The 23,924-nt window shown below is 37.2% G+C and overlaps 1 protein-coding gene across 2 annotated transcripts; it reads left to right on the top strand.

Annotated features, from left to right (window-relative positions):
• ARL5A (ADP ribosylation factor like GTPase 5A) lies at positions 1–23,434 on the top strand. 2 transcript variants are annotated; one of them, XM_050969370.1, is made up of 7 exons: positions 275–363; positions 1,783–1,894; positions 2,704–2,764; positions 5,528–5,675; positions 7,753–7,836; positions 14,145–14,296; positions 15,730–23,434. In XM_050969370.1, the coding sequence occupies exons 4-7, from the start codon at positions 5,532–5,534 to the stop codon at positions 15,776–15,778; spliced, it is 429 nt and encodes a 142-aa protein (XP_050825327.1). In that variant the 5' UTR covers positions 275–363; positions 1,783–1,894; positions 2,704–2,764; positions 5,528–5,531; the 3' UTR covers positions 15,779–23,434. The 2 variants fall into 2 exon arrangements, with proteins under 2 accessions (XP_050825328.1, XP_050825327.1); XM_050969371.1 differs by lacking the exon at positions 1,783–1,894 and having other exon boundaries at positions 1–363.
• The last annotated feature ends 490 nt before the right edge of the window (positions 23,435–23,924 follow it).

Below are 23,924 nucleotides of genomic sequence, written 5' to 3' on the forward strand. Positions count from 1 at the left end.
ACGCCCCTCTAGTTCGCTCGGCCCTTCGGGTGGATGGTAGCCTGGAGGAGCCACGCGCTGTGTTTTATCCCCCCCCCCCGAAGCCGCGGTCGGGAAGGCGAATCGGAAAAGGGAGCTGGGCGAGTGGCGATGTCCGTGAGCGGGGGCTGCCCAGCCAGGAGTGCGCAGCCCCAGCGGGCCCGGCGCGGCCTCAGCCTGCCACCTCCTCGCGTAGCGCGGGACAGGGGCCGGGACTGAGCCGCCCTGGGCCCAGCAGGGAGAGAAGCCGCGGAGCCCAGAGGAGACGGGAGCTGCCGCGGGGCCGGGGCCGCCCGAGGATGGGAATCCTCTTCACCAGGATCTGGAGGCTGTTCAACCACCAGGGTGAGGGGCTTGGTGGGGGCGGGCGGCTCTCCTGGCCCTGGCGGAGGGAGCGGGGCTCGGGGCCCGGGGAGGCGTCCCGGGGTCTGCTGTGGCTGTGCCGGGAGCAGTGATCGCAGCAGGCCGGCTCTGTGCTCGGGCTCGCTCCGTTTACGTGTCACGCTCGCCTCCCGCACCCAGGGCAGGTGCTCCGTGGAACCCAGCGCTCCTGCGGCATCATCAGTGCACCGCCCGCGGCGGGAGCGGAGCAGGCTGGGCTTGTGCGGCCGAGCCGGGTTGACCCGAGTCCAGGTTCCCTGTCGAAGTGCTGAGGCGTCCAGGGCGAAAGAGCGAGCAGGAGGCGCTCTCGTGTTCAGCTGGGACTCAGAAGCGCTTGTGGGGAGCGGAGGGGGTCACTCCTCATACTGCAGCTGCGTTCACAAAGGAGCGAAAAGTGGCAGAAAGCAGCACTGGGTCGCTCCGTTCCTCTTCTGCTCAGATTACATTTGATTGTAATTTTTTTTCCCCTAAAAGGCAAGCACCAGCTCAAGAAATAACCTGTATCATTAACTGCTTTGTACCAAGCATGCTCTGATGGTATTAGTAAACTTGTTTCTCTACATATCTGTAGTAGTGATTTTGGCCTTAATGAGTCTACAAAACCTAGTTTAGTTTTTACGTTTAGGAAAAAAAATGCTCTGTGAAGATCAAGAGGCCAAGAGATGAATTATTTAAGTATGAACCAAATACAACTTCTTATGGTGCCACATAACGTTTCCTTCCTTTATCTGAATATCTTGTGTTCCAAAGTAGTTTTCTGTTAATTAGCAGGCATTTTCATGGCTTGTGTTTTTATTTTTTAACCTTATTTACAGTAGTAAACTGCCTGCAATTTGTCTTTCAATTTGTGTGCTTTAAAAAAAACAAAAAACAAAAAAACTAGCCGGACTATGTAGGAAGCATTAGTGACACTGGTAGCCATGACTAAGATGTAACTGAGATTCTGAGCAGCATTGAGTGGAGGGAAATAGCAGCCAAAAAGGTATCTCATAAATATTTCACTCATCCCCAAATTTATAAAACTTATTTTTAACATCAATATTATAATTGCAATAACATACATGCTGAGTATGCTTTGTCAGGTCTTGTTGCTTAATATATGTTTTATTAGTGACAGTCAATAAGTCTTAATAGCTGTCATGAAAACTGCTTATTTTGGAGAGAATATGTTTTGTTCCTAATGCCACTTTCTTCTGAAAGATCTCTAATATCACATAAAATGCATGTTAACTTTTCTGTAAGTGGAATTTGTAAGCTCCTTTAAAGTTGCTTTTCAAATGAATTTATGAAACTTTATACATACGTGCTGAATGGTGGCCCCCATAGTCAGAGTATTATCCATTCAGCACAGAAACTTTTAAACCCTACTTTTTTGTCTTTAAGGTCTTGCAATATCCAGCTCCACTGCAGGTCTTCTGCTCCAAGTGATTTCCTAGCATCCAGTATGCTGGTGACATCACACCTGAAACAGAAGCTCCTACTTACAGGGGGTCAGGTAATCAGCCATTTTTTTTTTTTTTTTACAGTATTGTGCAGTTATGCCAAGTAATTTAAAATTTGAATTTATACCCTCTGGGCTATATTTTAGAACCACACAATATTGATTAAAAACAAAAAGGCACTTACGTGACCCTCTGTTATAGAACAAATGCAGCCATAATGGGAGGAATTACTGCTGTGGTTGCGGTTTGGGTATACTTCAGTGGCTTGATTTTGAGCATGTCTGTAGACCACTTAGGCAAAAGAATACCCTTGCTCACACTGATGAGCCCTTACTCACATGTGCGTTCTCTTTGAAGTTAATAAAACTGAGTAAAGTTGTGTACTTTAGCCCATGGTAAGTAGCTCCCAACAATACCACTTCTTCAATTTACATTTTGGTAAACAGGAAATAAGAGATGCTGAATGAATATAAATACTTGGTTGAGGTTGGCTTTGGGTTTCAAAATGAATTTGCTTATAAGAGGCTCCAAAAAAATGATCAAGGCCCAATTGTGCTGTGTGTTGTACAAATGTATAGTAATACAGTCCCTGTCTGAAGGACTTAATTTAGTTAAGAGAAGGCTCAATAACTAGGTGTTACAAAAAATAGAGGGAAGACAGCAAAAGCAGTGGTTGGTAGATCATGTTACCATGTGTCTCTATGTATACATAACATGCTTTGATGTGTGTGCTTTTTTTTAATTTTTTTTTTTTTTTAAATTTAAAACAAGCACCAGTGTGAACTCTTTTTTTCTGAAAAGCGCTAAGATGTTATTAGCTATAGTGGCAACTGTGACTTACGAATGAAATTTTTTATTTCAGAGCACAAAGTAATCATTGTTGGTCTGGATAATGCAGGAAAAACAACCATCCTTTACCAGTTGTAAGTACATACTATGAATTCGCTGGCAAAAATTATTAATGTATTTTTGAGAAATCCACTCTGCAGCTTGCTCTGGCTTTTCATTAACCTCCTTTGTTTCCTCACCTCATTTTAAGAGCAGCACACTGAGCATAGGTGGTGATCGTTTCATACATAAAAATGATATTGGGAAATCCTGTTGTCTGACTGGTCAGAAAGCATCTGATTCTGGCCCATCAGCAGGGTTTGGAGCTACTTATATTTAATAAACGGTGTCATAAATATCAATGCACCATAATAAGCTATAGCTATTTGCTGGTCAGAATTCAGGATCTTAATGGCATTTATAATATGTCACCACTGTGATGTTGGGGACTACTAGTATGCAGAAAGCTCCTGAGATTCGTACATTTTGTGGAAGTGTTGTTACTATCTAATCCCTAAAAGTCAGCCAGGAATGGGGCCCTGGGGTAAGATCCATGTTAGTAAAAGCTGTTTGTGTTGAAGATTAGAGGTAGCTTGGTCAACCAATCCATGTTACAGGGTGTTTTTGTTTGTTTTTTTTTAAATAGTCAATCTTTTCACTCTCTTTTTCTCTTACTTAATTGGCCTCTCAGAGTTGGTAAGACAACTCCCACCTTTTCAGTGTGTGTGTACACACACACACACACACACACACACACACACACACACACACACACCATAAAAAAGTGGGAGTTGTCTTACCAACTCTGAGAGGCCAATTAAGTAAGAGAATATATATGTGTGTGTGTGTGTGTATGTATGTATATATCCTCAGTATATGTTCCATTCTATGCATCTGATGAAGTGGACTGTAGCCCACGAAAGCTTATGCTCAAATAAATTTGTTAGTCTCTAAGGTGCCACAAGTACTCCTGTTCTTTTTGTGGATACATACTAACATGGCTGCTACTCTGAAAGGTAGCTTTTCACAGTAAGCATTTCAGTATTTTTTCAGAGTGATTTAGTCGGGGATTGATCTTGCTTTGAGCAGGAAGTTGGACTAGCTGACCTCTTGAGGTCCCTTCCCACCTTGATATTCTATGAAAACTCTTTTGACTCAATCCCTGTTGTCGTCTAGGTTACACCATGAGCTTATGTTTTTCTGTTTTGTTCAAAATAGATGTGTTTATAACTCTTTTAATGTTGTTTTTGTTTGAAACTCAAAGCCCATGCAGTATTTGCAACCTCAATGTACATTAGCACAATCAAAGCCAGAAAATGAAACTGACTCAGTTATTATCATTGTTCAGACTGAAAAAATGCAAAAAACCATACATTATGAAAAATAAAATCAATTTCCCTAATTCTAAAAATGTGTGTAATTAGGAACACAAGTAAAGAGAGTATATCTAAATATATATAATATATATGACTTGAGTATGTCTTGTTCTTTTTAAAATTGAGTTTTAAATATGAAATTCAACCAAAGGTGTCTTGCTCTGTCGTTTTCATTATTTCCTTTTAGCTCTTGCTCTACTCCTTCTAATCCCTCTGTTCTGGCCCTGCCCTTATTTCGTCTTCCTTACAAATGTATGTTATGATGAAATCACTTATTACATGCTGATATACCACTGGGCAGTGGGGATTCTTTCCCAGAATACTACTGCTGGATTCTATTCAAATGTTCCAGTGTTTCAAGACTCAAATCTCTCTCCGTGCAACTGAAGACTTAGAAGAAATTGGAAAACTTTAGACAGTCTTTTTATTTTTGTCAAGTGCAGTGGTCAGTTTATGGAAACAATAGCAATCATAAGCAAGTTCTTGAAAATGCTTCATTTTCCTTGAAAATGTTTGTGTGGGCAGTACTGCAATACATTTAATTTACTTTGAATCCCTGCATTGGATACTCATGGATACGGCTTCTAACGTGTTACTTTGGTTGTCATGGCAACAAAGTCCATCAGTTGATGTTTTAAATCTACTCAGTACAGTATTTTAAAATCTTGGTTTTTCCTCAGAACATTTTTTCTTTTTTAACTAAAGTGTTTTTTGACTTATGGGGGTGGGTTTAGGCAAAGGGAGGAGGAGAACTGATATAGTATATTGGGCTGGGGTTGTGTTTTTTTTTAATTTTTTTTTTCAGCCATCTTTTATAAATCAAGTGGTTTAGCAACGATCTTTTTATTTTAGAGTTGGAGAAGAATAATTTTTCTCTCCCAGACTGAGCTACAGTGTGCCAAGTTTCATGCGGGGGGGGGGGGGAAGGGGACGGGACTGACTTATTTCTACCCACCCTTAAGCAGTAGAAGCCTTTAAAACAGAGTAAAAAAGAAGTGCTCTCTGAGGGCTTGTCTACACTACTGCGTGGGTCGATCTAAGATACGCAACTTCAGCTATGTGAAGTTGACATACTTAGATCTATGTACCACAGTATCTTCACAGCTGATGCTCTCCAGTCAACTCCGCTTGTGTTTCTCGTTCTGGTGAAGTACCAGAGTCAATGGGAGAGCGCTTATCGGCAGGTAGTGTAGACAAGCCCTCAGTTTTATAGTTACTGATAGTGCAGGTTTGTTCACTGGAAATCAAGCAGTAAATCATTCATCTGCTTTTCTTTTCTTCACCTCACCCCTTCTCTTGCATCAAGGAGTGCCTACCACAATTCTGCAGATGAGCCTTCCAGTCTGAGACAACTGTCCATCTTAATTTTTGGATAGGCCAATTTTGTGCTCTAGTATGTGTGACATTGCATCTTCAAATACAGTTGATGTTTGTCAATATTGTATATGCAGTTTTTGATCAGTCATTCTTTTCTTTTTGTAGTTCTATGAATGAAGTGGTGCATACCTCTCCTACAATAGGCAGCAATGTAGAAGAGATAGTGGTTAATAACACACGTTTTCTAATGTGGGATATTGGAGGGCAAGAGTCTCTTCGATCTTCATGGAATACTTACTATACAAACACAGAGGTAAGAGTTTCTTCCCTATTGGAAGATATGTTCTTAAAGAATTAAAATAACATATTTATGAATAATCCAAGGAAGAGTTTGGTAAAATAAAGTTTATGTCTTACTCCATTTCAAATATTACTGTAGCACTTGTAGACATTCTGGATGCTTGTATTTCAATTTGTATGTCCTCTCCTTAGCATGCTGTTCCAGTTCACACCTATATATTCCATAAGCTACATAACAAAACAGTATAATTTCATGAGCCAGAAACAAACGATCAAAAAAAGTAAGAACTTTTCCATATAAGGTACCCTTTTTAAAAATGAGAATAGTCTCATGTGAAAATTCCCCTTATGCTTTTCACAGACAATCTGAATCAGGCACAAAACCCACACTGAAGTATTTAAACATATACATCACCAATATTCATGCATCTTTAACTAAGAAAAGTACGTAATTGGTGATATCGGAAACTCTGTGTAGTTAAATTTGAACCTTTTCTGCATTGTCAAGATTGTCCCTTCCTCCCAACATGTTTTCCTTAAGTGCTAAATGTTCTGTACTCTGCCCCTGGACCAAATAATGTAGAAACTTAGCTTCTGAAAAATGACTTAATCATCATAAAAACTGTAACTCTTTGGCCATTTTCAAGTGACTCAGATGTGCATATAACTCTAGGTTTTCTGTCTTCCAACTGCATGCTTTTACTTGACATAGGTGTTGGGGAGGGCATTTGTGTGACCATAGCACAGGCTACCCACTTCCCCTTTTAAAATAATTGCTAGTCATTTCATTGCAAAATAGCAGGGCAGGTGGGGAAAGGAATTCGGCGAGTTAGTGTGCTTTTCTTTTTGTAAGAGTATATCATATTACAGTCAATGGGAATTGGGTGTCTCTGCCACTGAAAATCTAACTCTAAACATGTAGTTGATTAAGGATGAAATCCTGACCTCATTGAAGTCCGTGGGACCAGGATTTCACCCTAAATGCTTACAGAAACTTGAGAAACAGTTGTTCAATTAAAATGGGCAAAAGTAAAATCCAAAGCCATGATAACAGAGCAGGCTTCTTGAATTGTAGAAGTAAACAATTTAAAGAAGACTTAAATAAAATCAAGAATTTTGCATGCCAAATTTATTAGTATGCAAACTTAAACATAAATTACAAATGTTTTAATACTAGAATTATCAACGAACCATTGATTTCTGGACAGAACTGTAATATGCATATGAGTAGGGCTCTACCAAACTCAGTCCATTTTGGTCAATTTCACAGCCCTAGGATTTTTTAAAAAATAGCAAATTTCATGATTACAGCTACTTAAATCTGAAATTTCATGGTGTTGTAATTGTAGGGGTCATGACCGAAACGGGAATTGTGGCGGGTCGCGATATGGCAGTTGTGGTATTCTTACCCATACTTCTGCACTGCTGCAAACAGCGGTGCTGCCTTCAGAGTTGGGCACCTGAACAGCAGAGGCTGCTCGCCAGGAACCCAGCTCTGAAGGCAGAGCTGCCGCCAGCAGCAGCACAGAAGGAAGGACGGCAGAGTATGGTATTGCCATCCTTACTTCTCACTGCTGCCTGCAGAGCTGGGCCCTTTGTCAGCAGCCGCCACTCTCCAGCCGCCTAGCTCTGAAGGCAGCAGCGCAGAACTGAGGATGGCATGGTATGGTATTGTCACTCTTACTTCTACTCTGCTGCTGGTGGGGCACCGCTTTCAGAGCTGGGCGTCCAGCCCGTAGCTGCTGCCTTCAGAACTGGGTGGCTCGAGAGCAACACAGAATTAAGGGTGGCAATACTGAAACCTCCCTAAAATAACCTTGACTTCCTGCAACTCCCTTTTGGGTCAGGACCCCCAATTTGAGAAACTCTAGTCTCTCTCTTGAAATCTGCATAGTATAGGGTAAAAGCATGCAAAGACCAAATGTCATGGTCCATGATATGTTTTTTTCATGGCTGTGAATTTAGTAGGGCCCTACCTATGAGGGAGGAAGTTAACACTTTGCTTATGACCCAGAGTGCATATCTGTTAAACTTGTTTAAGAGTCTGCACGCTATGTATTTGTTTACTGATCATTTTTTACCCTTTAAAGTTTGTCATCGTTGTTGTGGACAGCACAGACAGAGAGAGAATTTCTGTAACTAAAGAAGAACTTTATAAAATGTTAGCTCATGAGGTGAGTCTTGGCTGTCTTTTTAACATTTTTGGTGAATATTTACAACTCTTTCTCACAAATAAATAGCATGCAAATGTATTATTTACCTAACATGCTTGACTATTTGTAAATATATTTACAAAAAACAAGTGTGACTCTTCTTTTTTTTCCTCTTGTTTCCCTACTACAAAACTTTTTTTTAAAAAAACTTTTTATTAAGGCAAACTTACAATAAAACATCAACATGCTACATCATACATTGCTTATTCAGGATCAAATTAATATTAAAAAAAAACTGGCTAAAGTTTGTGGCATGTCGGTTGGGAAGCCCTCCTCTTCTGAATATGCTGAAAAGAATGCTGAGATTTCTAAATACTGTCCTCTTTTTAGCCCTTCTCTTGTCTACATACTAGGGACAGTCCATATTTTACTGTACCACAATTCCATAAGAGAAATCATATTTTTCCAATAAGGTGCAATACTAATTCTTCCTGCTAACGGTGAAAAATAAATTAATTTGTCATTCTGTTGGAAATTTTGTATCTTCTGCTAGAGTTCTCTAGGAAGCTGATATTTTGTCATAGATGAATCTCTCTGATGATGTCCTCCCAAACTGTCTAATTCCTGGATACAATCGTCACATGTGCAAATATATTCCCCTTTCCCTGCAACCCCACTAACAGAGCACCTCCCTACTATCAAAGATATGATAGCATCTGACTCCAGTTAAGATCCATCTATATTGTATAACAATTTTCTTCTAACTACACAAAATGAAGATGTACACCACTATCTCGATATAATGCCGCCCGATATAACACGAATTTGGATATAATGCTGTAAAGCCGGGGGGTGGGGCTGCACACTCCAGTGGATCAAAGCAAGTTCAATATAACACGGTTTCACCTATGACGCGGTAAGACTTTTCGGCTCCCAAGGACAGTGTTATATCGAGGTAGAGGTGTATATCCTCTTTCTCATATAGAGACCCTCTCTTCCAGATCAATTTCTTTGTTCAAATTCTGCTTTGGACCAACTTCATAAATTCCTGACACCGGTGTCCTTTCCCTTAGCTACTTCCATTAATAATCAGGAATTTATCCCTAGGAAATATAAGTGATTGTTTGTTTGTTGTGGGTAAGAGCTGAAATTACTCAGATTTAAGATAGCTGTTCCTGGGTCCTGACTTGAAATTCTGCCAGGAAATATGTAATAATGTAAATAGTATAAAGATCCTGTGTTTTCAGTTTTTATAAGTCAAACATTTTATTGTAAAATCTGGATACAGGATGGCTTATCTAGACCTTTAACTACACTTGAGGAATTGTCCCAGAAGCAAGCTGGAACAAAAAGTTTAATTTCTGAGAGATGTACAAGTTAGACTGAAGAAGATCTTGATTAAAAAAAAAAAATGTTTTAAGAAAACTTTCTGCACAATGTTGTCATCTTTTAAAAAAAAAAAAGTGACACACTTCTGTACAGTAAGGTAAATACAAGAAAGTGTATCTGTCTGTAGTGTGTATATCACAGAATTCTGAATGCCTGACTTGGAAAGCACATAATTATTAGTTGGATGACTAAACGTCCTGTCTGGAGGTGGATACAGAGCAGGGTGGAGGATATCCCAAAGTCCAAGGGCAGCACTTATATGAACCCATCCATGGCTGCTGGAAAATACTAAGGTCCTGTCCCCACACCTTGCTTAGGGGTTCCATTTTATATAATCATCTCTATATCGCTAGCAGAGAACAGCCAGAACACTGATCTATCACTCCAGAAGTCTTGGTGCTGCAAGCAGATGAGTGTAGAGAAAGAGAAAAGGTTTCCATTACTCAGTTCCTTCCCCATTCCCTCCTACTTTTTTTTGAATGGGGTCAAAATTGTTTTCCTTGTTGAATAACTCAAGCTTCTTTCTGTGCAACAAATAGCTTAGTCTTGTAGTTTTACTTAACAAAACATAACCAAAAGCAAGATGATACTTAGACTTCTGTGAGCTGACTCAAAAAATAAAATTGAGTAATCTGATCCTTTCTAAAAATATTGGGAATATTTTGAGTACTGAAACTGAATTAAAAGAATAAAATTGACCAGAAAACATTAAAACAACTTACAAGGCTGTGGGTAAATATTGAAGCCCTAGAAAGATAATTAAATAATTCATATGTGATAATTGACTAAACGAGAACACAGTATATCTCTCTCTCTCTAGTGAAACCACAGAAGAATCCTTTGATAAAGGAGACAAATGAGACCAATATATTATTTCTAAAAGAAAATACCACAAATGATTCAGATGCTACTAATCCTGCCACTGAGTCATATTTCTAAAAGAAAATACCACAAATGATTCAGATGCTACTAATCCTGCCACTGAGTCATGTTTGGCCTTAGTCAAGCTGTTTCACTTCTCTCTTCCCTATATGACAAATTGAGGTGATACCCACCAACCTCAGGGTATCATAGCAGATTACATATGAACCTCAGATATGAACACTTTGAGAATGGAGGTTGTTCATAACTCTGAAAAGTTTATAACTGAAAACGTTATGGTTCTTTCAAATGTTTACAACTGAACGTTGACTTAATACAGCTTTGAAACTTCACTGTGCAGAAGAAAAATGCTGCTTTTAACCATCTTAAATTTAAATGAAACAACCATGGAAACAGTTTCCTTACCTTGTCTAAAAAATTTTTTTAAACTGTCCCTTTATTTTGTTAGTAGTTTACATTTAAAACAGTACTGTATTATATTTTTTTTCCCCTATCTCTGCTGCCTGATTGTGTACTTCTGGCTCAAAATGAGGTGTGTGGTTGACCAGTCCGTTTGTAACTCTGGCGTTTGTAGCTCTGAGGTTCTACTGTACTGCTACTTGCATAAGGGAATACTGTCAATTTGATTTTGTTGTAATTTAATCAATTAAAATATATACTGTCTTATATAGTGCTCGGATAATAAAAATCCGTAAATGCTTAATGTTTGCAGAATAAACAACTCTATGTTTAGGAGAGTCTTTTGGGCAGGCTGAGAGTAACAACACCTAACCTGTTTAGAACCTCTGCCTCCCCTTTCAGTCTGTATAGTCAGTTGCTTACCAGTGATAGTAGAAGAGGTGAAATGGATCAAAAACCCTTTAGGGCGTAAGGAAGGCAGTGCATTAGGAACAGTCTATACTCACATCATTGATAAATGCACAAAGTTTTTAAAAAAAGAATAAAAACCTGTAAGAATAAAACCAAATTTTCCTCTAATCTTTCATGTATAGTAGTAACTTCAGTGATTCTTTGTAGAATTAATAGATACAAACACTTCAGGTGGAAATGTGACTTGCAAATTAACAATGTCCTTTTAAAAACAGTTATTTTCAGGCCTGAAATTGTACTGTACACGTGTCACATTCTATTAAAACTTTAATGTTCGAGTTAAAGGCTTTCATTCTCCCCATGGTACCTTCTTCTCTCACATGTCATGGAATTTATAAAAGATGAGTGTTTCTTAAAAAGTTGAATCTTCCCAGGCACTACATGTTAAGATTAGTGGCAAGGTGGTCTTTTGTTGTGTGATAGCCTAATAGAGTATTAGGCCATGATCCCTCATTGTGTAGCAGATTGGCAGACAGCTGCACCTGCATGAAGTATCATTGAGGCTCTGCAGTGATGCAGCAGCCTGCCCACACGTTACAGGATGGCAGCCTTAGTGTCTACTAAGGATATGTAGTTACTTAGTCTGGTATAACTGAGGTTCGTTTATCTGTTTTCTCTTGTAAGTGGTTCCAATTTGATGTGTTGAAAATTTTAATTTAATAAAGTTAAATTTCTGATTATATTTAAGGTTTTAGGCTTACTAAATGTAAAACTGGCATTAATGTGGAGTAATAAGATGAAATATAGCCACATAAAAATGCAGAAATGTGTACAAAGTAATCGGGTGGCACAATATAGGCCATGTTGAAGATCAGCGCTAGATTTGTATAACTAAATATCCTCTATCAGTAGAGGAGGGAGGGAAGAATATTTCATCCAGAAACCTAAATGTCATTGTAAGTGATCATGGTATTCTGCTCTTGTTTGCTCTTAAACATTTCTATAGTTCTTCCTTTAACTTTGACCTCCATTTGGTAGTCCACAAATGAGATTTCAGTATTTAACTCTGACATATTAATCTATCATCTATTTGTTTATGACAGATGGTGTGATTGTGGGTAAAAGAGGTAACTTAGTTCTTTGAGAAGAACTAAATGTAATATTAGGTGCCTATCAAATGCAAGGCAAAACTCGGAAGTTTTGCTATTGCATCAGGTGTTTACTAACTGGTTTTCATGCAATACTTTTAGGCAAGAATATGACTTCAAAAAGGAAATTGTGGGAGGAGGAGTGGGAGAGCCGTTTTCACTATGAGAAGGAAGAAGTCAGATGTCTCGTGACATATGGTAAAATTTATTATGAGGCCAGTGCTCCTTGCTCCATATTAGCTTGCTATTTGAGTTTAAATGCAACATCAGTGAAACAGTTGTCATGAGGTTCAGCAGCTGCTTGATCCAAAATGCACTGTATCAGTTATATACCATGGTGAAATTGCGTGCTACAATCAGCAACTTCTGCAGTATTTAGTCTGTTGCATTTAGAATATGTAGTGGTTGTATAATGTTTAATTTGTAGTTAAATAAAGAAGCTTTAGTATTGCTTATACAAATTTGAGGGAAAACTAGAACTTTAAACAATGTCAGTTTCATTGGTTTGGCACAATTATCAGACAGTTTTTTTGCTTTAGGAGCATCAATCCAGTAGTGACTGTATGACTTCGTTAACTCTAGGTCTGACATAATTAACATCTGTTTGCAGTGTTGTTGTAGCTGTGTTGGTTCCAGGATATTAGAGAAACAAGGTGGGTGAAGCAATAGCTTTTATTGAGCCAACATTCTGTTGGTGATAGAGACAAGCTTTTAAGCTTTCATAGGTCTTCAGGTCTAGAAAAGGTATTCCTTGTCATAGCTAAATACAAGGTGGAACAGATGGTTTAGCATAAGTAGTTATGGAAGGGTCTGGTGCTGCTTTCAGTTGAGAGTCTATGGAGGGCTTGCTTAGGATGATGAAGTTGGAAGGTTGTTTTGAAGGCCAGATGAGGTGATTCAGGAAAAATTTCTTTCAAGATGTGATCCCTATCTGCATGGGCTGGAGCTTGGGCTCTGAAGCCTTGGGAGTGGTATGGTCTTGAGACCCCAAGCTCCAGCCTGAACTGCGACTTCAAAACGCTGTCCACTGCTATTTTTTTAGAGCACTAGTGTGAACCTTGCTAGCCTGAGTCTGCCCTGAGTGGGAGGCTCACTCCAAAATGCTGTGTAGAGGTAATATCTGTGTGTGAAATGCTAATGCAGATAATGCACCTTGTCCATGAGCCGTTGAATGAACTGGTGATCCACTGTGGATCTATAATAGATTTTAAAGGTGGAAAAAACTCTGTAAACAAAATGACAAATGTTTCCATTGCCAATCAGAAACTGATAGACTAACAGTTGCTCTCATATTTTTGTAAGTTTCAGTTATACTTAGAAACACAGGCAACATGTTTTCATTCTGGATTTTGAAACCTTTCAAAATTCTAAAAGCAGACTGTGTATTGGCAGTTAAGTGAAAGATGCATGCACAAATATTTTCAATATCATAAAAAGAACAGGAGTACTTGTGGCACCTTAGAAACTAACAAATTTATTTCAGCATAAGCTTTCGTGGGCTACAGCTCACTTCTTCGGATGCATAGAATGGAACACACAGACAGAAGATATTTATACATAGAACATGAAAAGGTGGAATAGCCATACATACTGTCAGAGGCCAATCAATTGAGATGAGCTATCAGCAGCAGGAGAAGAAAAACCTTTGAAATGATAATCAAGATGACCCATAGAAGGTGTGAGGAGAACTTAACATGGGGAAATAGACTCAATTAGTGTAATGACCCAACCATTCCCAGTGTCTGTTTAAACTAAGTTAATTGTACCTAATTTGCATATTAATTCGAGTTCGATCTCACTTTGGAGTCTGTTTTGAAGTTTTTTTTGTTGCAAAATTGCCACCTTCAGGTCTGTCACTGAGTGGTTAGAGAGGTTGAAGTGTTCTCCCATTTGTTTTTGAATGTTATGATTCCTGATGTCAGATTTGTGTCCATTTATTCTTTCGCGTAGAGACTGTCTGTCTGATTTGGCCAATGTACATGGCAGAGGGGCATTGCTGGCACATGATGGTATATACCTAATTTGATCCTGAGGAATCAGTGAAATCCTAATAGATAAATAATTAAACCTCTCAACTTTTTTCTCTCTCTTTCTCTGTAGGACTTAAAGAAAGCAGGTTTGCTTATTTTTGCTAACAAACAAGATGTTAAAGAGTGCATGACGATAGCTGAAATATCCCAGTTTCTGAAACTAACTTCAGTTAAAGATCATCAGTGGCATATCCAAGCATGCTGTGCTCTAACTGGCGAGGGGTAAGAATTCTTCTTGGGAATACTTTCTGAATAATTTTGGTACCTGTATCGTGGTCTGTTTGACATACATCCCCTAGCACACCTATGCATTCTGAGACCTGACTCTCAAGGCAGCATTAAAAATGATATCCTTTTAAACATGAATTCTTCTTAGGGCCCTGTATTAAATTCAGCAACATACAGAACATTCAAGGAAAAACTAAAACCTGCCCCAGAGATGTAGTACCACTGGGAAATAACTGTCATGTACTGTGAAGAGATACTGTTCATTACGTGTATGGGTTGTTTAGCTTTTTAAAAGGTGTAACTCACCTCACTAGTCTTTGTTAAAGCACACAGCAGTGGCAGTTATGTGGCAGGTTACAATGAAAAGCAGCTATGTCTGTTACAGAGAACACATGCTCGCTTATGTGAACCAGGGAGTTAAGAAACCTTTATCTATTTTTCTGGTATTGTCACTGAAATAAGCAAAATAAAATGGAGAGAGACCAAGGTGACTTGAAGACAAATTTTAATGCCAAGTCTCCAAAGTGACACATTTTAAAATACATTCAAAAAGAGCATTTAAAATCTGACAATGTCAATTGAGTGCATTCATATTGGAGGTTATTTGGGAGAATTTTAGTGGTATCCTGAAAGGCTCCATGTTTCATTACCATTCTCCTTTAGGTTGTATAGTCATGTCTAGCTCAGATAGAATTTAAGTTGGCTCAATAATCTAGTTTCTTGTTAACATATAAACCACAACCTATCTGATAACTCTTGGAAGTCAGCAGAGTGGTGATGGTTCAGATGGGTACAGAGACTGACCTGACCCTAGATGTGGTCACATCAGGTCACTGTGGGGACATATTTAGGCTTGGCAGAATTCAATTTTTACTTTATCATTTTGAGGGATAATATCAATGTTTATTTTTAAGATTGTTTTTCTATTTCTATTGATTTTTAAGAGTTCACAGTTGCAGAATTATGGAGGGGCCAGACAGTAATTATTTAATGACAATTGATGCTGAGATTCAAAAAGTTTTAATGGTTAAAGCTGTATAACCATTAAAACACAAATCACCAATAGCACATCAAAACATACAAAGAAAACATCCATAAATCGAACTCTAAGTTCAAGTAGCATTTTTCTTTCTTTGAATATCCTTACATTTTTATTATTGATAATTTTCATTGGTTTGTGTATGTATGGTGAAATCCATTTTGCCAACATTTACCAATTTAAAAATCTAATCCTTCCAAGCCTACACACATTGTTAAGGGGTGGTTAGAAGTTTACAGTCTTACTTTTACTGTTGTGTAGATTGAAATGTTAAGGTTGCAGGACTTTCACAAGCATATGGTGTCGGAGTTCTGACTAAAGTTACCATGACAGAATATTTATAGTTAGCTTTTTATGCAAAAATACATATTTTAATTTTTATTTACAGATTGTGCCAAGGACTTGAATGGATGATGTCAAGACTTAAAATCAGATGATTTTTAATGACCTCTTTGCACCGACATTGCATACAAAAGTACTGTGCCTCTGGATACCTTAGTTACTTGTACCTGTGGTAACCTGCAAAATTAATGGGTTAGATGTATTTATAACAAACTGATTTCAACTTTATTTTCTACACACATATATTAAGACCACCTCTTTGAAAACAGATGAAGATGAAAGCTCTAGTTTATTTTCCCATTAGTTTACTCTGAAGATAGGTTTAAAAACTGTGGTTGACGTTCTTCTCAAGATAAAGCCACTCAGGACTATGTGTGGTGAGTATGAAGTGAGAGAGGAATTTTTAACTTTACATTTTATATTCCAATATAACCCTCCTAGTTGAAGGTGTTGGCCTCGTTATTCCAGTAAATTAGCAAGCAAATCAGTGGCATAGGTATTGACTTTTCAGTATTTTAAAAACTTGTTGAAATGTGCTACAGATACAAAAATATTTTCCTCCTGTGTACTGTACATATTTGTGTATATTTATACCTCAAGTTTAGGTTAACCGAAATCTGTTCCAAGAAAAAGTGAATAACACTGAATCTCGGTGTACTGAGAATAGTACTAATGTTGAGATTGTTGACATCACAACTACTTTTCCTTTGTTCTCTGTACTGCTCCAACCTTCACCAAATAATTGGTGCACCATTTCTTTATAAAGTGAAATCTCTTAAGACTAGTGGTTTTTATACTTCTCCATATATAAACTCCTGCAATTAAGAATGATCACAAAAAGGGATAGTGTGTCTGAATGTGGATTTTATATTTGTTCAGTATTGGCAACTAACTTCAATTCTTTGCTAAATGGTAAAGAATCCAACAAGTTAGCATTTTCATTTTGTTGGATAAAACCATTCCAAAAAATGCCCGTGTTCTGCTCTGCTTTATGCCATCATATTGAGTATTTATGATAGATTCCTATCTAGGGGGTAAATCTTCACCATTAATAAAGGGGAAATGTGTCTGTTTTCCTTATGCAAAGAAGTGACCAAAAAAGTGTGCTATAATGTTCTCACCAGAAATCTTACAGAACAGTCTATTTTGTATTGGTATGTTTTCAGAGAAAGAGGATACTGACTGGTGATAATCCAAAATTGCTGAAGTAACTGTTTGTATATGTGTATAAGAGACTAATGTTGGGGAGAGGAAAGGATACACTATTCCACTGTAAATGATGCTTGATTCTGCTCCTATAGAAGTCCCTGTGAAAACTCAGAATTAAATGATGTATCAGCATCGTAATGCTGAGGCCCCAACTGAATGGTCATGATTCATAGGGAATATGCAAAGAATTATGAGAATCAGGACTATCCTGTCCTTCCTATACTGGTAAATGGGAGGAGTGTAGGGGGATCCTAATATAGAAATAGTTGAGAACCACTGGTGTAAAGGATTTTGGTTCTTCATGAGTATGACACTTGGGTGGTGTGATATGTTGTTGGTATCATGAAAAGTGAGCATGATCACAGATTTTCTGTCTTATTCTGTACATGTGTATATTTAAGTAATGTTGTAAAACTAGACAAGTTTAAGGACAAGACCATTTTAAACCTGGTTTAATTTTTAAGGCAGTTATGAACTCCTCTTTAAAGATGAGATTGTGAAACACATCCAATTTCCATTTAATTTAGTTTAGCTCATTTGTGTACTGCATTGTATTGGTTGACATAGTATTCATGGGGACAATAATGAAGACCACTTCAAAAGTGTGTATTTAACAACTGAATTGTCCCAAGTATGAAATATAACTTTCTGATGTAGTCATGAAATCTCTTTTGCTAATTGGCTGATGGAGGTTCTGCTATGTATGAATTTAAAAAAATGGACATACATTTATTTACATAAAAGGAATGCACGGAGATCAGTGTTGTTAACTAACTGGTATATTGCATAATGTGTGAATGTTTTAAGGAAAAAATAACAATGAAAAGACTAAGTTAATCTGCAGGTATTTTCCTGAAACAAAAATGCATCTTTTGAACACAGAAACGAATAATTTTAGCTTTCCTACTCTAACAAAAAATAAAATACTGGACTTAACTACATTCATAATGTTCATCTTCAAGTACTGCAACTACTGGTTTTTTTGAGATTTTCTTTCATGCTTGAAGTGCTATATTCTTTTTGTCTGAATCTCTGTTGCTTTTAAATTGTAACTATTTTTTTATAAGATAAAAATCACTCTTAACAGAATATGAAATGCAAAACTGTATTCATGTACAACTTTTAAAAATATTTTCTTGGAATTTGCTGTTCTTACCCTGTTCAGGTTTTTATGGCTTAAAATGTTTGCCTAATAAATAGCATGGCTGAAGGGAATCTATAAATATTGTTCTAAAGCATGACTTTTATGTCACAAACAGGGTTTGGAGACCTTCTAATAATGCATGTGAACTATCTTTCCTCTTCCAGGTGACGGGGAAACCATCCATTTCTATCTCAATGCGGTAGCAAAATATCCATGTGATTTTATTATTTGTGTTGAAGTAGTGGCAAGAGGTCCCCATCAGGAGTCGATATCTTATTGCATGCACAGGTCACAGCATTCACACTCAATAAATTGTTCCAGGCCCAAAGTGTTTCTTATCTAACCAACCATATACAATCTGATGGGCTTTGAGCAGCAGTGAAGCCTTAATTAAGGGTAAATTAGGCAATCCACCCACTTCTTCCTGCTAACTTCAATGTTGCATATGTGTGTTTTAGGTTTAAACTTACTTTTAAAACTAATGGTGATCCCATTTAAACAGAAAGCGAGATTGCCTTTCTCGTCTAGTCAGGACCTGTTACTTAATATGCATGTGACTTCACCAGCATTGTATGTTTGGAGAATAGTTGATTTATAAACTGGTAATCGAGGGGATATGTATGAAACTGATATGCATCTTGTGTTTATTCTTAAGTAAAATTAAGCAACTGATAACTATCTCTTGCTTATGATATTCATTGCACCTTTTAGAATGTGGAATTTTTTTCAGGGGAAAAACAGATAATCTTGAAGATGTAAACAGATAGTATTGTCTAGTAGTTTAGAGTACAGGACCAGGGATAGGAGATTTGGGTTTTGATCATGGTGACCTTGAGTGATTCATTAATCTTTCCTTTGTCTCCATTCCCGTATCTAAAACGGGGGTAGCAGTTACCATATCTGCCTCACGGAGGGGGTTGTGGGGCTTCATTAAAGTTTATCAAGTGCTCAGATTTAAGGCATCATACAGAATAGAATTTTTGCACCCAGATATTACAATGATGGCCTTGGCAGAAAAGTATGTAATAAGATTCTGTCTGCCTGAAGGTGTTTTAATTGAATTTGTGCATGTCTTCCAAATTATTGCAACTTGAACTTTTACACAGAATGTGTAAACATCCGTATGCAGTTCGTTGTATCCCATTGCAGACCCCTCTTTGCTCTCCATCTCAATGTATAGCTCCTTGTTATGCATGGAGATATGTGAATTAAGTTATAATTAACATATGTTAAGGCTTAATTCTGTGCATAGAAGAAATTCTCTTTGCATATATGCTATTCCCTAATTCCATTAACTCTCTCAAGCCACTCCGATTCTGAACAGTTAAATTAAATAGTGAGTGACAAAACTTCATTTGTGCTGCTCTTGGTAATGTTCTGGAGTTCCATCTTCTCCCTATCTTGGCTTTTATACACATTTCTTTTATATAAACTTAACTCCCAGTTGATATGTAGAGTCCTATACATAACTCCCACTGACATCAGTGCCAACTGAGGGTAGTATATAGTCTTTGGTATACAGCTTGGGAATGTGATTTTTTTTTTTTTAAGTTCATGTATGCCTCAAAATGACCTTAATAATATTTAAAGGTTTGCATTTCAGTTTTCCAAAGATTGATATTCACAACTCAAAGGTACACTTGATGGATGAATAATTTGTGATATGGTCTAATGGCCACTAGTATCTTGAAAAATAAATAACTGCATGTAGATTAACTCTTCTAAAAAAAAAAAAAAGTTACTAGGAGACTGCATGGAGAATTTTGGAGAATAGATCAGCAATACATGCAGATATCTAGCGTCATAATTTTCATTGTACTGCAGGGAGACATGGTAGCTAAATTCCTATGCATTATGCTGAAAAAAATATTCCTAATTGTACATGACTGCTAGTTGTATTTGATAGACACCTACCACAATCTGTGAAGCTCAAAACTTTCTATGTAGTAATTTATTTTTCCTTATTGCATGTACTTCCTCTTCTAGTTAGTTTATGTATACCATGTTATATACATGCATCTAGCTGTGTGAACACAAGTGGTGGTGTCCCTTCCTACCTCCCAGTTTAACCTATACTTGATGACCAATTAACATTTTTTACACAATATTCAGAACCTTCTATAGCCATACATTCCAAACATTTGAGTTTCCCACAATTATCAGTTATTGTGTAGATGTAAAGCTTATCTTGTGGGATGGAGGGTAACTTAGTCTCTTAACAGATCAGCTCCAGAATATAGGAAACTGAGTTCCGATAACATTTAAGTATATGACTTAAACTCAGAAAGCAAGGAAATTTATGGTAAGAGAAGACTCAAGTGTTCCTTCATATAAAAACATTTAAGTGGCATTTTTTTAATTGGATTGACAGTAGCAAAGTTATTACCAGTATGTCTGGAAAGCAGTTTTTCAGAGAATCCATTCAAATGAATGTAATATCAAGCCTTTAAATAGCCCATTCTTCAGTGTTATGAGTTAAGGATGGTATGGTACTGCATAAAGACAGGATATAATGAAAGAGACTGAAGATAGTCTGTGTATTGTAATGAGGTATACAATATTGCAAATCATAATCAAATCATAATATTGTATATAATTATTGGGGTGAGAAAATGCATTTTAATGTAAAGATCTGAAAAAAATGATTGTAAAGAAGCAAAAAAAAAGTTGCAACAAAAGTCATTAGAAAAAAATTGTGTCCTTCCCTTACTGGGGTTTACCAGTTGATTATTTTTATTAGCATATCTAGTGTACAGAATGTTCTTATATGCATGCAAGTGCTATTTTTTATTTGAAGAAAGTTTAACAGTGTCATCTAAATGACTCTTGGGTTTTGTTGTGCATTACAAGACAACTTTTTGTGCACATACATAAGTTTTTTGTGTCCTTTTATGATTTTAAATTTGAAGATATAATTTGTACTGAATTAACTCAAAAAGGCTGTTTCACTCAATAGACTGTAAATGATTTTTTTCTAAGCCAGTGGTTCTTGCTGCCCTTGTTGAAACACTTTCCGAACAAAACACTGATGAAGTAGAGCGGTTGGAAGAAAAAGTGAAGGAGCAGATTATTCCCTTACAAAGGCATTCACAGAATGAAAAAGTGGGAGAACCACTGCTTGAACTGTTTTATGGTCAATAAATTTTAAGATGCTGTTGTATATGATGGGCTAATAACTATCTGAGCCATTTTAAACTCGTGGTGTTATTTATTTTTTTTTAAATGCCTTTAAAAGTGTTTAAACATGTCTTTGGTTGTCTACTACCTAAATTGTCTTCAAAATTCTGTCTAAATTGATAGAAATAATATGTGCAGGCTTTGTTACAAATTGGAAGTTTGGGGAATACATATATACTTAAACTAACGAACCTTTCTTGCTTTGTGGTAATTTTTAAAAAATGTGGTTAATTCAGTCTCCTTTAGCTAAAACGTTTTCCTTTTTGTATCAAATGCTTCTCAGAGAGATGAAATGATCAAGACGACCAGTTTGGAGGTGGGCAGACTCTGCTATGCCTCCTATATGCCATGTCTGGATCTCAGAGTAATTATACTAGTTTTGGCCATATGGCATTCATGTGTTCTGCACTCCACCCTGACTCAGCTGTTTCTGGAATACCTACTTGCATTATTGTTCCTCTGACTCCACAATGGAGCTAAGTAGACTTTTTGGTAAAGTGTAGAGAAAGCAACAAGCTAAGCTACATTTATTTCTTCCATTTAGCCCAATTTCTTCTTTTTAGTACAATTAGGTATTAAGGGCAAAATTCACTCCACCTGCACAAAGCTGGAGTTATCAGCTCTCTCTGCAGGTGGAGTGCGGAGAAGCTAGGGGATATGAAATCCAGAAAGGGGTCAGTTGGGTGAATGGCAACTTCTAGCTAGTTGCGTGGGGCCAATGGATCTGCTTAAATGCAAGTAATTGCCTTCTTCCTGGCCTTTTGTGCCATCGGATGGAGGGCAGTAGCAGGGTTTGAGGTGGGTAGACTCTATGTACGCTATATGCAGAAGTCTTTTCTTTCTTGCTTATACTTCAATAGAGAAGCTCTGTCTCTGAACCAGTATTTGGGCTTTAAGAAGCTGGAGCTGCTCAAAGCACATAAAAAGTGTATAAGGGGAGAGCAGATTGGGGAAGGACAAGAGAGACAGACAGACGGACACACTCCACCCAGCCTTTGTCCCTATGCATCTCCTTTTGTGAATCTTTAACTTTCAAGCCTCCAACTTTGGCCTCTATCAGTTTTGTCATCTGATAGTCTATTAGAACATTAAATAACATAAGTGAGAGACCATATCGCTGGCATACTTCTGATTCTAATGAAAACAAGTTTGCAATAAGTATTTATATAAATGTGAAACATGCCTTTTCACCCTAAATATTGACCCTCATACACGTAAATGTACCAAAGGCAAAGTGCCTCCATTAGGAACTCCTAAATGGTGCAGTGAGTCTGCACTGGTACTCTACATTCTGGGTGAAAATTGCCCTAAATAGATAACTGATATTCACTCAAACAAAGGAGTTTGGTATTTTTAATATGGATTTGATGTTTGTCTTCTCAGCTTGAACCAGCAACATTGGAAATTTCCATATCTGTAGCGTAGGAGGTGAAGAAAAACCTTAATTTTCAATACAAATTATTTTAACGTTCTTTTCCAATAAAGATGTTTTGTTTTTAGATGGTAAGCTTCTCAGCCCAGGAGCTTTTCCTTGTATGTAAATCACCTAGCATGCTTTTCTTTGCTCTTCAGTGCATTGGTAAAGCATACAAAAGAAGTGGATTTCTTGAAACTTTTTCATAATAGTATGTTTGTGTTTGTTCTGAGTGCCTTCATTTTTATTAATTTATGCATAAAATGTCTATGCATGAATGTTGCCATTGTTAAATAATTGCATCCATTTCACCTCTACATCCAAAAACTGATTTTTTTTTTGTAGCAACCATTTCTTCCCTTCCCTCCCCCCCACCCAAATTAGTTTTATGTAGAACATTAATAGGTTTTCTTTGAATTAAGATGGCAAAATAATTTGCCTTTAAACCACCCACACAGGTGGAAATTAATAACTTCCTCTCTGCATAACTACCAATTTATTACAGGTACAGTAATAAGAATTTTAGATCTGTAGGAAGTGCATTTGTAAAGTGGTACTACGGGAACACTTTCTCTAACCAAACTTAATGGTAATTTGAAAGATATGTACAGCAACAGAAGTTGGTCCAGCTTGTGTGTTTAATATCCTGGGATCAGAATGGTTACAACTACACTTCAGTGGTTAGCTTTGTGCTGTTAAATTATGGTCAGTCAATGAGAGAGATGCTGACTTTTTTTAAAAAAGTGATGGACTGGTCTGGAGCTCACTTTCAACAGTATTGCCCCAAAATAAAAAAATGAAATGCAAGTAGTTAACTTTGTGTGTTGTCATTTTACAAATAAGAAAACTGACTTCTTGGTAACTATCATACTCTCTTGTGTTTTTTTTTTTTTTTTTTTTTTTTTTTTTTTTAGTGTGGCATTTCTGGTGCTTTGGAAAATACTCAGTTCAATATAATGTATGGAAAGAACTAAAAATGTTTAGTCTATGGGCTATGAATTGCTTTTGGTTTTCTGAAGGTTTCATAAATAGTGATCATTTTCATGATACTATTAATTGATGTGTGAATCAAATAATAGTAAAAGTTGCTGATGGTGAAAGTGGACTACAATGTAACAGTATGTTATATCAAAGTTTAGCTGACTGACTGTGAGGGTCACTTTGCATCAAGTTGTACAAAGTACTGTAGAAGCTATACTAGAAGAAATATGAAGGAATCTTTTTTTAAAATCTCTAAAAATCCCAAGTTTTGCTTAACTGATAATGACAAACCTTTACAAAAAATCTAATTTTTACA

Source organism: Gopherus flavomarginatus, chromosome 10, assembly GCF_025201925.1.
Source record: "Gopherus flavomarginatus isolate rGopFla2 chromosome 10, rGopFla2.mat.asm, whole genome shotgun sequence".
NCBI classification, from domain to species: Eukaryota; Metazoa; Chordata; order Testudines; family Testudinidae; genus Gopherus; species Gopherus flavomarginatus.

Coding starts and splice junctions, on each gene's coding strand:
- ARL5A (XM_050969371.1), top strand. CDS start 318: ATGGGAATCCTCTTCACCAGGATCTGGAGGCTGTTCAACCACCAGG. Junction 364..2,703: donor GAGGCTGTTCAACCACCAGG/GTGAGGGGCTTG, acceptor TTTTTATTTCAG/AGCACAAAGTAATCATTGTT. Junction 5,676..7,752: donor CTTACTATACAAACACAGAG/GTAAGAGTTTCT, acceptor TACCCTTTAAAG/TTTGTCATCGTTGTTGTGGA.